Source organism: Harmonia axyridis, chromosome 5, assembly GCF_914767665.1.
Source record: "Harmonia axyridis chromosome 5, icHarAxyr1.1, whole genome shotgun sequence".
In the NCBI taxonomy this organism is placed as follows: domain Eukaryota; kingdom Metazoa; phylum Arthropoda; class Insecta; order Coleoptera; family Coccinellidae; genus Harmonia; species Harmonia axyridis.
The window spans coordinates 1,473,307-1,490,800 of record NC_059505.1 but is presented as its reverse complement, the minus strand read 5'-3'; the positions used below and the strand labels follow the sequence as shown (position 1 = coordinate 1,490,800).

At 34.3% G+C, this 17,494-nt stretch overlaps 2 protein-coding genes across 2 annotated transcripts in view; one reads left to right on the top strand and one right to left on the bottom strand.

Annotated features, from left to right (window-relative positions):
• The window catches only part of LOC123679652 (ionotropic receptor 75a-like), an 84,121-nt gene that overhangs the window by 28,692 nt on the left and 37,935 nt on the right, over nt 1-17,494 (top strand). The gene's annotated exons all lie outside the window — the stretch shown is intronic.
• Nucleotides 2,902-15,706, bottom strand: LOC123679656 (feline leukemia virus subgroup C receptor-related protein 1-like). The gene is made up of 8 exons (XM_045617050.1): nt 15,483-15,706; nt 12,413-12,515; nt 10,951-11,191; nt 8,910-9,047; nt 7,305-7,507; nt 7,146-7,252; nt 5,192-5,302; nt 2,902-3,596 (listed from the first exon to the last, which is right to left on the bottom strand). The coding sequence occupies exons 1-8, from the start codon at nt 15,626-15,628 to the stop codon at nt 3,293-3,295; spliced, it is 1,353 nt and encodes a 450-aa protein (XP_045473006.1). The 5' UTR covers nt 15,629-15,706; the 3' UTR covers nt 2,902-3,292.

The window sequence follows — 17,494 nt, the reverse complement described above, 5'->3', positions numbered from 1 at the left end:
ATTTATCTTTCGCTTCAAAATAGGCCTCAGTTTCGGCGATTACTTCTTCATTAGCGCTAAATCTCTTTCCAGCGAGCATTCTTTCGAGGTCTGAGAACAGGAAAAAGTTGCTGGGGTCCAGATCTGGCGAATAATGTGGATGCAGAAGCAATTCGAAGCCCAACTCATGCAATTTTGCCATTGTTTTTATTGATTTGTGACACGGCGCATTGTCTTGATGAAACAGCACCTTTCTTTCTTCAAATGGAGCCGTTTTCAAATGATTTCATTCTTCAAACGATCCAATAACGCTATATAATAATCGCTATTGATGGTCCGGCCCTTTTGGAGGTAATCAATGAATATTATACCTTGCGCATACCAGAATACTGATACCATAACCTTGCCAGCTGACTGTTGTGTTTTTTCTCGCTTCGGATTCGGTTCAACATGTGCAGTCCACTCAGCTGACTATCGATTGGACTCCGGAGGGAATTGATGGAGCCATGTTTCATCCATTGTCACATATCGATGCAAAAATTCAGGTTTATTGCACTTAAACAACTTAAAATACTGCTCAGAGTCATTAACACGCTGTTGCTTTTGATCGATTGTGAGCTCGCGTGGCACCCATTTTGCACACAGCTTTCTCATGTACAAATATTCGTGAATGATATGATGTACACGTTCAGATGATATCTTCACAATATTTGCTATCTCGATCAACTTCACTTTACCGTCATTCAAAATTATTTTGTGATACGCAATTTCAACATGGAATGATGATGTCTGAGGTACACATCTAGGGTTTTCCAATAAAAGTTTCAATCAAGAATAACATCTGCTATCTGGGCAGCTGTCACTTTGGAAGCTATCTCCTTTTGACATTTGACAAGTTAAAACTATGCCATTACTAAAGAAGGAACGATACACGCTTCGATAACGCACTGAAATCAAAACTAAGTTGTGAAGCACCTTCTTGGCAGGCAATAGTGAAACTGGTGGAAAATTTCTGTGAGGAAAACTTGATGAAATCGAATGTAAGAATCGAAATTTCGAAACTGTGTGCGTCGCTTAAGATCAACCAAGAATGTTGCTCCTTCAAGGTCAAGTCGATTGGGTCCGAATTTCGGTAAACCTTCTTCAGTGATGAGTCTCATTTTTATCACGGAGGCTACTTTAATACTCAGAATTTTCGCATTTCTAGCTGGAAAAATATAAGAATGATTGTTGGAAAATCTCTCCATCCTCAACGTGTCATTGTTTGGTGAGGTTTTTGGGCTGGTGGCGTGATTAGTTTTCACTTAATAACAAATAACAGATATTCATATGAGTATTGGAAAACAGTTTTGGTTGGGCAGTGTTATTTGCTTACAATGTTTTGAATAAATTATTATCCGCTTTGTTATCGCTTATCTATGTGGGGTTTGAATGACTTGGAAAATTATGTCAAATTAGGTCACGAAATTATAAAATGGAGCCCGTGTTAACCTTGAAGGTTATATAGATTTTCAGGGCCATATAATTAGGTAAGTTTTCGAAAATTTCAATTTATTTTTTGATTTACCTAGTTTAGAGGTGACATAGTGACAGTATTCTCTGAAATGATGATCTTCATTCAGGGCCGCCGCCAGACATTTTGGCGCCACGGCAAAATAAAATTTCGCCGCCCTGCTTTGCCTTATTTATCTGAATTTTCTTCGAAGGAGCATCTGTTATTTCTCTCAGGCATCATTTCAATTGCATATGAAATCTTTTTTTTCAATTTAAATTCACCTTGTCGAATTTATCAGAGGAGGTTTTGTCGAATTAATCAAAAAACGTCCTGAATTGTTAGAAATTACGATGATCTATCTGTCTAGAGTAAAAAGACAACGTAGTTCTTGGAGGTGTATTTTAGTGCCTATTTTTATTTTCATAACTATAGTTGAGAGCGTCTATTCGATTTAAAAGAAAATTGGTTCTTGGAAATTATATTATGTTATTACTAAGAAAACATTTTTGTGTCAAAAAGTATGTCTTGTTTTATCAACTGATTTTGCGTCCCTATAATTTGGCGCCCCGGCAAAATGTCCGGTTTGCCGATCCTGGCGGCTGCCCTGTCTTTACTAGTAGTAGTGGTATATTCTAAAACACGTTGCAGAATGGGCTCTTATTCCACCACGAATGAGAAATTCCAAAACGAGTGACAAAGGAGCGAATGCAAGTGTTGGAATTGCCTTCTGCAACGAGTATTAGACAATATTTTCTCTATTTCAGTCATGTTTTGTGAAATATTGTCGAAATTTAATGAAAAATTCAGATTATACTTCCTAGTGACTTTTGTATTGTATTTTGGCAGTTGGTGTTACTGTTACGATAATTGACGATTACGGAATTTGAATTTTAATCGTATGTTACCAGTTTTGAATCATTTATAGTTATACAATAAATTAGAGAAATACGTCTGACGAAATCGATTTAACACAACTAGAATCAGGAGAAATTGTGGATAAAGTTGAAAATCATTTCACTATATCCAAATTATATTATATTGACAATTGAAGTGTGTTGAAATTTGATACAATTTTTGAAACAATGCAGCAATGAGTTCATTACAGCACTGATTTCAGTACTTTAATGAACTCATTACGATACTGAAATAGAGAAATATTTCTATTTTTCTAACTGTTGATCTAAGTTTACTTGAATGTTCTTATTTCAATATTAATCTCAGTGCTTTCATGCTGTTCGATCTGTTCTTTACTCATTGAACTCTATTTGAAGAATTCATCAAAGAAGATAGCTGGTTGTGCCACACCAAATTCTTTTTTAAGCATCAGGTTTTTTTTAAAGAATCAAGTCAATAATATACTCATTATAATAAGCTGATAACGAAAGGTTAGGTTAGGCCAGGAAAATTATCGAAATCAAACTTCAAAATATCATCATCAATTCGTGTTCAACATAAAAAAACAAGTTTTGGCATAAAAATCACATCAATGTTATACCCATTATACGCTGATAAGGTTACAAATGTAATTCCAAAAAGAATTCACATAAAAATATTCAGTTTTATAAAAACTAATATAGTTCATAAAACGTAAAACATTGTATGTGTATCGAGGATACAATTTATACAAAACATTATAAAACCATTTCGTATAAACTAACACAAAATTATCCTTATACGAATGAGTTGTATGAACAATGTTCTCTTCATTAATCCAATATGAATATTTTTTTTAGAATATTCAATCGGAGAATGATCTGTCTTCTAGAAACGAAGGCCATTTTCGTCAAAATATACATAAAAATAAATAGAAAGGTTGCATTATGAGTTTTCTAACTCGTCTGGTACTGGTATCGACTCTGGTTTTGGTTTTGCCAACATTCTCTTCAGATTGGAACTCAAGAAATAGGTTCCAAAAGTCATCAGGCAAAATGTTGCAATTGTTAACCAATGAACTGTCGAAAATTTTTTTTCTGAGAGTAGTTTGTTGAAAATAATTTGGAATGCGATTGTTACTACAGAGATAACAACCTGGAGAACTGCTACAGGAATAATCTCTGCAGCTGGATAAGTAACTTCTATAATGTACTGAATACTTATGTTCACGGTACATGCTGATAAACACCTGAAACAAATATAATCTATTATTGATATTCAAAGAAGTGAAAATTCTGTCTACCTTCGGTAGCACAGTGGTTTGAGAGACGGCTGTGATGCCGAAGGTACCGGGTTCGAATCCCGGCTAGGTCATGGATGTTGTACATGCCTGGTGGTGGACAATGCATTACTATATATACTACGTGATCATGGGTACATAGCATAACTGCTGAGCCCAAATAAAATAGAAAGAAAAAAAAAAAAAAAGTGGAAATTCTGAAAAGTTATACAGAAAAGAAAAAATTGTTGATGTTGTTGAAGAAATAAACCTAGCTCTCTCCTTAGTTTTTAAGATTAATGTTAATATATTATTCTCTTCATTGAAGATTATCAGTGATCACGATAAAGGAGTTTGGAGTTCCTTAGTGATCTGTCTTTGAACCCCTATTTTCTATATTATTTGTAAATAACCAGTAATGTATGTTGAAGATTTAATAACATCTATGATTAAGCTATTCGTTCAGTTGGGAAAAATTGTAATAAAAATCACTGAAAATAATGTTGACTCGCTCAATAAGAATTTTTTGATATAATACAGGGTGATTCCGGAGGAGACCGTCAGATTTTAGGAGAAGTTTACACTACTCAAGGCGGTTTCGAAACAATGTTTGGTTTATAGTTGGGGGCCTTTACTGAGAGTCTACAGGGTGCTTTTTCTGATTCAACCGCTTTTTCTTTTATTATTGACGATATAGCTTTACTATTTAGTTCAGAATATTCTCACTGCCTTGGAGCGAAATAACGATATTGTTCATCTTTAAAAATGTTTTCTAGCAATACTGGACGTGTGCCAAAAAACCTAAAAACGCTTCAGTAATGTAAACTTATGACAGAATCTGAAGCAGGTAGTGAATTTTTGAGAATGTAATGTACAGGATGTTTTTTTAACCTGCAAATTCAATCTGAACTTATCATAATTCCCACCCTGTATTTTCGAGAAAGTGTTGAAAGGAGACAATCATATTGTTCTACTCTGAAAATTTCATCAATATTGATCAAGCCATACCAAAGTTATGAATGAAAGAAAATTCGGTCGAATCGGACAAATCGCCCTGTAGACTCTAAATAAAGGCCCCAACCAAATATTGTTTCGAAACTGCCTTGACTAGTTTATACTTCTCCTAAAATCTGACGGTCTGCTCCGGAATCACCCTGTATAGAAAAAAGAGCTTATGTTAATCTTGCACTCACAAACGGAGACTCTTTACAGTTTCAGTTAAAAATGGTGAAGAGTTGTCAGTCACGACAAAAAAGTAGAATTGCTGGGAATATGGCTGCAAAATTTCAATTGATACAGGGTGGGCCTCGGTCGATTACAGACTTTACAGAGAACGGAAGGTACCATTTTACTTATAATTTGGTTTATTGGGTGGGAACCACCTGCCGCTTATATAAGAAGAATATAATACTTGAATAAATCGAGGCTGAAGCCGAAAAAAGCAATAATATACAGGGTGTTGGGTGTTTTATTTGAAATATCGAAATGTCGTACCTTCCTTTTTCCGTTAAAGTCCAGAATACCATCGGACGAGACCAATCACTATATATTTTTACAGAACTCACCCAAAAATCATCATCATTAGGCAAGACAAGAAGTACCACCTCATTTCGAGGAAAAAAGCCATAGTACCATAGCTCAAAAATAGGAAACCGAAGATCAAAAATGTGTAGTACCTGAAACGCAAATATTTCAAATAGATTGGGTGAATGCTAACGGGTGTTTTTTTTCGAGGTATATAACTTTAAGTTTGCATTACTGTTCAAGATGGCGGCCAATTTAACAGCTGTCAATTTATTCTCAGTTTGGTTTGGAAATTCATCATGAATAAACTCACGTTTGAACAGCGCTTGCAAATAGTGCAATTTTATTTCGAAAATATTGGTTCCGTGCGGAATACGTATCGCGCACTACGTCCATTTTATTTTGTTTAGCGATGAAGCGCACTTCTGGCTATGTCAACAAACAAAACTGCCGCATTTGGAGTGAAGCTAATCCTCAAGTGTATGTCGAAACACCGTTACATCCAGAAAAACTGACTGTTTGGTGCGCTTCATGGGCTGGTGGAATCATTGGTCCGTACTGCTTCAAAAACGATGATGGCCAGAACGTTACAGTCAATGGTGATCGGTATAGAGCCATAATTACTAACTTTTTCATTCCTGAATTGAACACCCATGATGTCCAGGAGTTGTGGTTCCAACAAGACGACTCAACATGACACACAGCTCGTGCCACAATCGATTTATTGAAAGACACGTTTGGTGACCGCCTAATTTCACGTTTTGCACCTGTGAATTGGCCTCCAAGATCTTGTGATTTAATACCGCTAGACTACTTTCTGTGGGGCTATGTAAAGTCATTGGTCTATGCGGATAAGCCACAAACCCTTGATCATTTGGAAGACAACATTCGCCGTGTTATTGCCGATATACGGCCACAAATGTTGGAAAAAGTCATCGAAAATTGGACGTCCAGAATGGACTACATCCGAGCCAGCCGTGGCGGTTATATGCCAGAAATCATATTTGAAATGTAATGCCACAAGATTATCTTGCGGATAAATAAAATTCATGTCAATCGAATAATCCATCGTTGTTTTATTGCAATTTAAAGTTCTATAGCTCTAAAAAAAACACACTTTATATAGGCTGTCCGAGGAAGAATGCGACAAACGGATACCATGAATGAAGTTCATCATGGAGGACTATCAAGAGGTCTCAATCGCCTGAGTGCCTTCGTTTGGGATATACAGGGTGCTGATCATCTTATCAGTGAAATTTCACAATTCAATAACTATTCAACTAATCGACCGAATAATTCCAAATTTTGAAGTTTTGTCAGCCTTCACTATAGCATTCCTTCAATATTTCTGAAATCGAAAAATCAGATCCGGACTAGGAAAATTTCAGACATTTTTTATTTTCATGAATATTAGATCACCCTTTACGTGAACATTAGGTTTTTTTTCCATTTTCGTACTCACAAAGAATTAATTCATAATAAAAATTCTAAATTTCAGTTTGGCACAGTCATACTGGGTGATCAATGAACATTCTCTTGAGAGTGAATTTTTTTTGGTTCAATAACTCTTCAATTAATCTACCGAATAATTTAAAATTTTCAGTTTTGTCACCCTCTACGAATACCTTCCTTCAATTTTTCTGAAATCGAATAAATCAGATCCAGACTAGGAAAATTTCAGCAAATTTCATCAAAGAATTGATTCATAATGAAAAAATTTGAATCTCTGCTTGCCACCGTCATACAGGGTGATCAATAAACATTCCCTTATGAAAAACAAGTACAAGAAATCTTGAATTAATCAATTGAATTATTTCTAAAATTGCAGTTGCATTCCATTGTGAAATTCAACACATGAGATGAACTTCACTCTGTATATCCCAAACGAATGCACTCAGGCGATTGAAACCTCTTGATACGAGTCCTCTATGATGACCTTCAATCATGGTATCCGTTACTTCTTGGGAAACCCTCTATATATGTATATATACTCACTTATATTGTAACTTTTTGTCCAACTGATATCCAAGTGCGCAATTTGCAACCACTCCACCAAATATATAGGAGAGTCCAGTAATAGTTAACAGACTCATCAATGATCCCTAAAAAGAGTCCAATCAATCATCTGCTGATTTCAAGTTGACTTTTCCTTACCGGGAAATAATTTAGAAAAATCATATTTTGAAAAATACCGAATACATTACACATGCCGCAGGTAATACCATAAAGTAAAATAAGACAAATGAAATCTTTGATTACGATAATTTCACAGAAAGCTTCTGTTTGAGAGCTTTTTATATGTTTACGAACTTCATGTTGTTGGTAGCTAGGTGGATGTAGCGGCTTACTCATATAAACTGAAAAAAAAACGTTTATTCTAGAGTTTGACCCACTGGGAGAAGTTTTTATTTTAGCAGTTTGGTATTTGTCCATGATAAACAATATAATATGATATAAAAAAACTTTTCAGGAATGTGGACAATGCTTAATTTTTCTCACAAGTTAATACAAAAACATAGACATAGACTTTGTTTTTGTATTTGACATTTCTGTTTGATTCTGGCGACGTTATACCTGATTGTAATTTAATCCTACAAATAATTTTATGAAATATTACTGTTTTCTCGAAAACTTGATGTTCTTGAGGTTAGTCCCAGGAGCTGTCCTTGTTATTGTTTGTTGAATATCCTTTTGTTTTTTTGTTCTGAAGAAGGAGGAAATCGCCTCCGAAACGTTGGCAAAAGTAAACTTGTGAGAAAAATAAAGCATTGTCCACATTCCTGAAAAGTTTTTTTTTTTATATTTTACATTTTAGGTTAGAATAGGGGTCTCTAAGGCGAACTATGTCAATTGCTTTCTAGCCCTTCAATACCGAGATACAGACTGTTTTGTCTATTCACCCTTAGATAGAGGGAGTATACGCAATTTATGTATACATGTCCCCAACATGGTTAGATTACTTTGTCATATTGTGATATATTTTCAAATCCACAATTTTACTATATCATTATGAATTTATATTATATTGAATGAAATATATTTGTTTGAGTAATTCCCGATTAAATAAGCAAATTTGAATATCCGATATTTTTCCTAATTGTCGAATTTATAAGACGCAGAATATTTATTATTTTCTGTATCTGCCTGCTGAAATCTAAGGTTTGGAACTTTTGCTCTCCTAGTGTCATCAGTTTCAGGTCGTATAGGCGTTTGAAGTTCGTTTTCTGAATTTCTGATATACGAGTATTTGAATATTTTGAGTTAATGTGAGAAGTTGATTCACTATGGGACATAAGAAGTGCGTTCTTTGTGGAGAAACTCGCGAATTGAGTGAAATATCGCATCACTGACATGTTTTCATTTCAGCTCGCTTCATGTCAAATTTGATAGTTCATGTTGAGGACAAAATTTGCTTACTGAAAATGAAATATGCTCCCTCTATCTATATTTATTACCGAGCTATTCACCGACTCAAAATGAGGAAGAAATATATGATTGAATGCATCGAATTTCCAATTGTGGAAATAATTGTGAATTTTAATTGGACTTCCAACTGCCATATTTTCAATTTTATTGTAATTGAATATGCATTCAACTCCAGTATCTCTTCATTCTCCAATTACACTGAACAAAAAAGTCATGTTCAGAAGAGTTTTCAAAAATGTTCCTAACACTTTTTTGAATGAATTGTTAATGTTAATCCATGACAAGATTCTCAAATCAAGTGGCCTATTTTCATAGAAATCAATAGGTTCTTACAAAAAACAACCGTTAGTCCTGCTAGTACACAAAAAAAAAAATTGGATATGAACATATGGAAAAGTCCACTCTTAATTTCTTCATTAGTGTTGTTCTCATCCAGGAACAACATGGGGAAAACAGCACCCATAAACAATCCTGGAAAACAAAAATAGTATGTTAATCATCAAAATAATGATTGCGTCAAAAGTTTGTTAGTTGAAACCACTAAATGCTGATGACTAAAAATGTTGGTTTGGGTAAATGTTTTATTTTCTGTAACGTATAATAACAACGTTCATGATCTTGTGAGTCAAAATAGAATTTTGACTCACGAGATCATCGAAAAGTTCTATTTTGCGTCCGCCAGAGGGAAAAGTGACAAAATTAATTTCGCATCCGTAACTATGCAAATTCTCCATTGATCACTCAATGGAGTTTCGTCAATGGCGATTCCCCTCTGCTTAGTAAAAGAACTATCTGAAGATGACACTATCGTTAAATTATAACAAACATTTCGTGGAAAACAGTGGAGTTATTAATTCTTCAGTAGTTATTCTGTTGATTATACAACTCATGTTCTGATGAACCAATAGAATTCGTAAATTTCGCAAAGTTACTGCGTTTTGATAAGTGAATATACTACTTGACGACGTAGTATAATCAGTTATAATATCACAAGAGTATTGATAATATTCGATTATAAAGGGTGCTTTTTTCGAGGTATATAACTTTAAATTGGCATTACTGTTCAAGATGATGACCAATTTAACAGCTGTCAAGTGATTTATTCTCAGTTTGGTTTGGCAATTTATCTTGAATAGACTTACGCCTGAACAACGCTTGCAAATAGTGCAATTTTATTTCGAAAATAATGGTTCTGTGCGGAATACGTATCGCGCACTACGTCCATTTTATTTTGTTTAGCGATGAAGCGCACTTCTGGTTGGATGGCTACGTCAACAAACAAAACTGCCGCATTTGGAGTGAAGCTAATCCTCAAGTGTATGTCGAAACACCGTTATATCCAGAAAAACTGACTGTTTGGTGCGCTTTATGGGCTGGTGGAATTATTGGTTCGTACTTCTTCAAAAGCGATGATGGCCAGAACGTTACAGTCAATGGTGATCGGTATAGAGCCATGATTACTAACTTTTTCATTCCTGAATTGAACAACCATGATGTCCAGGAGCTGTGGTTCCAACAAGACGGCGCAACATGTCACACAGCTCGTGCCACAATCGATTTATTGAAAGACACGTTTGGTGACCGCCTATTATCACGTTTTGAATCTGTGAATTGGCCTCCAAGATCTTGTGTTTTAACACCGCTAGACTACTTTCTGTGGGGCTATGTAAAGTCATTGGTCTATGCGGATAAGCCACAAACCCTTGACCATTTGGAAGACAACATTCGCCCTGTTATTGCCGATATACGGCCACAAATGTTGGAAAAAGTCATCCAAAATTGGACGTCCAAATTGGACTACATCCGAGCCAGCCGTGGCGGTCATATGCCAGAAATCATATTTAAAATGTAATGCCACAAGATTATCTTGCGGATAAATAAAATTCATGTCAATCGAATAATCCATCGTTGTTTTATTGCAATTTATAGTTCTATAGCTCAAAAAAAAACACCCTTTACTACTTGACTGCTTCTTATGATCGGTTTGGTGTTTCGCCTCCTGCCATATTGTGATCATTTCCATAGTAACATTCTTGGACGTTCGCCAAACAATAAAAGTCAAGCTCAGTGAAATGTCATTGAATTATCAAAATGCAGTGCTTTGGTTATAGTTATTGAAATTATTAGTTATATAATCGTAACGAATACCACTCGAGCATAGACAATATATTTCGATTATACGAACCTCTTCACTCGACGTAGTTCGCGAAACACCACTCGAGCTGCGCTCTTATGATGTTTCGCGAATTGCGTCTCATGAATCGGTGTATAATCGAATAATGTCTATACTCTTTATTATAACTGAATATAACAAATTCATATTCTTTGAAATTATGGTTTTCCGACAGTGTTAGAATGAATCTTGGAAATTTACCTAGTTGATTGCCACAAATCGCATATGCGCATGCCATGTTCTGTTTTTCTGCTGCGTACCAAACAGCCACAACTTTAGCCGGGATTATTATCACGAACACATGAGCCACTCCATAGACGAATTGGGTTAATAGAATAAAATCGAACTGGTACTCCTTAGGGACGTATGGTATACAGAAAAGATTCATTAAAGCCGCCAGACAAGTGACCCCTACGCAAAATAAGCTTGCATACCTCACGCCCTGAAATAGAAATTTCGATAAATAAATAAGTTGTTGATTTTGCTGGAGATCAATGTTATTATTCATTCAAGGTCAAGTTTATATTTTGTCCATAAATATTCGAGAATAACAAAACTTGAAGTGGAAGTAGAAAATGAGAAAAGCATAGAGATGAAGACAGGAGCTTTTGAGTCCTTATCATTCATGCGCCAGGTGCACACTTGGGGACCATAGAATTCTATAACAGGCCAATTAAAAAGTCCCCGTAAAGTAAAACACATTTTTTGTCAAAATTCGATTTTATTATTCAACACGGTTGTCTTCGAGGGCGTTACAGCGATTATAACGATCTTCCAACTTTTCGATACAATTTTTGTAGTACGATTTGTCTTTCGTTTCGAAATGGGCCTCAGTTTCGGCGATTACTTCTTCATTGCCGCTAAATTTCTTTCCAGCGAGTATTCTTTTGAGGTCTGAGAACAGGAAAAAGTCGATGGGGGCCAGATCTGGCGAATACTTTGGATGCAGAAGCAATTCGAAGCACAATTCATGCAATTTTGACATTGTTTTCATTGATTTGTGACACGGCGCATTGTCTTGATGAAACAACACCTTTCTTTCTTCAAATGGTGATGGTTTTTTAACGATTTCATCCTTCAAACGATCCAATAACGATATATAAGAATCTCTGTTGATAGTTTTTCAAATACCAAAAGTAGCTACACTCACAACGCAATATATTACGAACTAATGGTCAGACTGCTGTCAAAATTTGACACGTATCGTTTGAAGGTTGGTACTAGGTAAAAATCATATGGATACTAGCACCGCCCTCTGTGCATCAGACCGGGGACTTTTCAATTGGCCTAATAAAAGTATATCCAAGGGTACAATTGGCGCATGAATGAACGAGCGTTCTAAATCTCCTGACCTAACTTCTGTGCTTTCCTCATATTTTTTCGATACTTTATTTGAATTTCCTGTAATTCTGACAACAGCATCAACACGAAAGTTTGCACAAAGCTTGTAATTGTTATACTATATACACATACAGAAGAAGGCAAAAAAAAGTTTTTGCAACAAGCAAAAAGTAGAGAGTTTACAGGATAATACAAATTATGCATAATTTTTTTTTCAATCGTTTTCATTATATAACAATAGGTAACCCTCAAGAAGCCTACTCAAAAAGTTAGATCATAAATCATAATCCATTTCTAAATGTAAAAAAGAATGAGTACTTACAGAGTGTTGTACGAACTTAATTGCATAGTATACGAATATAAGCAGGTTTATCATGAAAACCAATTGTGTCCAATGTATTTTGGAACTATCAATGCCGTAATACCTGTAAATAATTTTATAAATTGAATAAATAAAATAAAAGGGTACAAGAACCGAACAGATAAAATTAGTATTGGGAAGATTCAAATATGTGTTCATCCATCTGAATTATCATTTATTCGAATCGTTATTTTTCCTTTCATCGCATATTTAAGTATACAGGGTGGCTACTTTTTCAATGGGATTGTATTGGTAACTTTTAAACCATAAGAGTTAGAAGGTCGGTCAAATGGAGAAAAAGTTGCATGCATAGAAGCATTATCAAGCAGTTCAAACAAATCGAGATTATCAGGGCCGGTTATTGAGATATCATAAAAAAAATAAATTCTGTCATTTTGATTTTTCTTTTTTTCCCACTTTATTTCAAATATTATCAAAAAATGTTTCAGGAATTTTTTATTCGACAGTAAATTGTTCTCTATTTGACGTAATCAGATTTCGTATCCAACGTTTCGTGCTCTCTGGGCCACCCTCAACCTCATTTTTTTCAATACGAACCTGTATATTTTATGACACTTTTCGAAATAACTTTTAACGCTGAATTCAACGATATATCATACAATGTCATTCAAAGTTGATTTTCAGGTGATTTTGACCCTTATCCAAATTTCTTTAGGTCGGATCTGTATTACATTTCGCTACCTTTAGTTTAATTAACAACAGGCTAAACATTTCGATGAGAAAATCAACTTACTCATCTTGAACTAAATGGAACATATCAGAATCAAATCAAGAAACAAGTAATAATTATTTACATATTTCAATTCATAATAATTAAAGCAATTATCATTCAATGAAAGAAAAATCGAATGATTATTCGAAAGTAAATGAAAATGAATGAAGTAAGTGTTCGAAATGTCCACCATTTTGTAAAATGCACTCAACGGTTCTATAACCCATACTTCTTATACATTTGCTTATTTCGTCTTCTTGAATACCTTCCAATACATTCTCAATCTTCTCGCGAGAAATCACTATTGTTGGATTTGTCATTTGTTCCAGAATCGAACTTTATTTTGATATAAGTTTTGAAGGCTTGGTATTCAAATTTAAAACAGCAGTTTTTGATGAATTGCATTCACTACAGATCCGACCCAAAGAAATTTCGATAAGGGTCAAAATCACTTGAAAATCAACTTTGAATGACATTGTATGATATATCGTTGAATTCATCGTTAAAAGTTATTCCGAAAAGTGTCATAAAATATACAGGTCTGTCTTGAAAAAAATGAGGTTGAGGGTGGCCCGGATAGCATGAAACGTTGGATACGAAATCTGATTACGTCAAATTGAGGATAATTTACTGTTGAATAAAAAACTCCTGTAACATTTTTTGATGATATTTGAAATAAAGTGGGAAAAAAAGAAAAATCAAAATGACATAATTTACTTTTCTTATGATATCTCAATAACCGGACCTGATAATCTCGATTTGTTTGAACTGCTTGATAATGCTTCTATGCAACTTTTCCTCCATTTGACCGACCTTCTAACTCTTATGGTTTAAAAGTTACCAATACAATCCCATTGAAAAAGTGGCCACCCTGTATAAAACTCAATATTAACCCAGTAATTTCAATATAAGTAGGCCAAAGAGCATAGTTTTGAAATTATGAACGAACAACCAGAATTCTGTTATTCTTACATATTCAATGCTTTCAAATAATTCCTGGAAGTAAGATAACGGTCAAAAATGTTCGCTATCTACCAAATTTTATAGCCTCTTCCCTGGTTTTCCTGAGTTTCACCTTACTTGTACCTGTTTTACATAAATGCTCTTTACAATTTGTAGAATTTTCACAGTGTCTGAAGATGAACTAGAATAAGTTCGAAACTGCGGTTACACAATGTAATACTTGAATTGTTATTTCAGTTCAATTAGTAGTAAAATTTAGTAGTAATGAAAGCTTGTTTTAATCAAGAGGATTCCGGCAACGAGGAAAAAACAGGTCAAAAAAAAATTTAGTTAATTTTATTTATATTGAGCGATCTTTTAATTTTGATAGCAACAAATAAAAAACAAATAAGTAAAAAAAATCCAAAGTTCTGAATTCTCCTAACTATAATATCCATTGGGTGTTTAATTATTATTTTTTCTTGTTGTTTTTGTGATAATTTAATAGTTATTTATTGTGTCATAATTTGAATGCTGAATTTACTGAGGATCGTGTGAGCCAAAGATTAGTTCAATTTTCTCTCATTATTCAATATTAAAATTATTGAAAGATTTTTTTTTAACCTTCACCATCTTTATTGGAAAAAAAAACACAAGAAGGTCCTGTCCAAGTGCAACGGGCCGAAACCCAAAATAAATCAATAACATCATTTTTGATTTTTATAACATAATAGTCAGAAAGCCGCTCTTCCACTGACAAATATACCCAAAAAAAAAATGCTTGATTGAAAAATTATGGGTATTGGTTGAAAATCTTTATCATTATGGATCTCATTATAAAACGGATTATGGGCTTATAAGTGTTTTATTATAGTACTGCTGTAGAAATAGTAATTTACGTAACAAGTCCAGAAAATAGGGTTTTTTTGGACGAATAGTCTGTGAGTCCAAAAAAACCATTTTCGGGCGTGTTGCGTACAATATTTTTTCGGCAACCAAAATAACACTATCGCTACTGCTTTCCATATTTTATTGCGATTGCGATCAAAAACATGCAAATTTTTGACAACTAATTTCATATGAACTGTCAGCCGTTATCTCGGTTACTCTATGATTCTTTTCCGGCCTAGTCCGGGAAGTACGTACTTTCCGGACTAGGCCGGGAAATGCTACTTTCTCAGAGAAAAAGCGTCCGAAAAGTGAGCACTTCCCGGACGGTTGCCGAAAAAATATATTATAAAATGAGTTAAATGACTACTCAAAAATTTTCCAGGTTCATATTGAGTGTCATAGGCTTCTCCTGATAATAATTCCATTTTGTATATGATTTCATGTGCACAATGTTATGATACTCACGGTTCGAGCACATTTTGAACTATGGTGTATTGATTGAGTTGACAAAAACTGGCAGATGAGTAAAAGATATAAACTCCCACTATCATGAATTTATAATCGAAATTTTTGATTTCCGGTCGATCGAGTCCAATTTGCATTTGTTCCATTTTGGCATCTACTTACACCTTTCACGTGAGTTAACAAGCGTTACTGACAGTACCTTCAACTTTTCTATTGGTACTCCGTAACTGAACATGTGACATTTTCATTTCCAAAACTGGTTTTGAAATCGAAATCAAGCCAAGGGCGTAGAAATGAGGAGGTTTACTGCGTGAAATAATTACCCACCCCCAAGATTTCCAAAATATAAAATTTCAGAAATCTCGCAAGGAGGAAGAACGAGAATGTTTCCATAAAATGAACCAATAATCATTTGACTTTCCTTTGAAATCGACACTTCAGTAAAAATTCGGATTCTTTTATTGCAATACGAGGTCGTCTTTGTCCGAGGTTTGTTATTTTCCTTTATCTATCCGCTTTCTCGGCATCGCCCCTTATTTGCCATCTGTGATTTTCGCATTCGTCATCGGTATACACTTACCCGTTGTTTTAGGTTTTTTGTATCATTCTCTTCACAACATTTCAATATTCAGTTATCAAAGAACTGAACTGAGTAATTCGCATCGAAAAATTGTCTGGGCTGTGTTGTACAATTTATTGCGTTTCATTCTAATTGCAATTCATTTGTGAAGACATCAGTTTTGAATTGACTATATTTAAAGGGTTATCCTAAATTGGAGGTACAAATGAAAATGACAGGTTTCTCGGAACATTTTAAGAAAAAAAGGCCTAGAACATTTTAGACCTTAAGTTTTTTTCCATAGAACCTTTCCTTTGTCAGATATTCAATTATTCAAATCGGCCATAGATATTCCAATTTAAAGTTTTCATCATGTGATATGCTCATTTTGAATGCAAATTTCCTTGCCTGGTTCTTTCCTCCAGAACTATTTTTTTGGAGAATCGTTGGTAGTTTGAAAAAATGTGGAAAGAAACTCTGGTGTTGTACTACACTTTTTGGTTTGTTATAGTTTTATCGTATCTGCTATCGATTTCGAGAAAAAAATTTCAAACAGCTCTCTAGTAATCCACAGAAAAATCCAAATTATTATAAAGATCCAGCTAGTAAGCTGTAATGAATTAATTTATTAAAAGTTTTGGTATTATTTATCCAATATGTAGCAAAGATTAATAAAGATTTGATAAACTAATATAAGCATCACTAAAAAGTACGATACACTAGAAACACCCTATATCCCGATAAAAAACGTTTGTGGGCTCATATTCATGGGACTTTTCATTTTCAAAATAATCCAAGGAGTCTCTCATTTTCCTCTGTAACTCATCCAATTTAGGAACACCCATTATAAGTTAAGAGCAATCGAATTGATAATAAAAAACATTATTTCGAGCAACTTGTTCCTAACTTCCTTTTCAAACTTCTTTTTCTTATAAAACAGATATGAGTTAACGTTGTCGTCAAAATTTTTTTTTCGATTCCCCCCCCAAGAAAAGAAAAGATCTACGCCCTTGTTTTGAAAACGAAATCAAGCGAAAATAATCAATTGGTTGATATTATTTTCAACATGTGTAAGGGATAACGAGGTGATTAGTCCTCTAGTTGACTCTGTTTGTTTGTTGTTTCCCTACAAGTATTTTTTATTTTAACATTATTTTAGAGTACTTACTGATGAGGGCCTCATGCCCGAAACACGTGTCTACAGTAAGCATTTTCCTCGAGGGATGTCCGTTATTCTTTTCTTTATTATTTCTAATCTCAGATGTCTCAAAACAAAATACCTAATTGAGATGTTTTATTAACGTCTTATCGAATGTTCTCATTCATACCATCTTATCTTTCATTTTTTTTTTTGATAGCTGGGTTTTTTATGGTTGCTGGATGTGAATGTGATAAAATATTGTTAATTCGGATATATACAATATGTCTGGTGTTTTCTGAACGTCGTATTTCA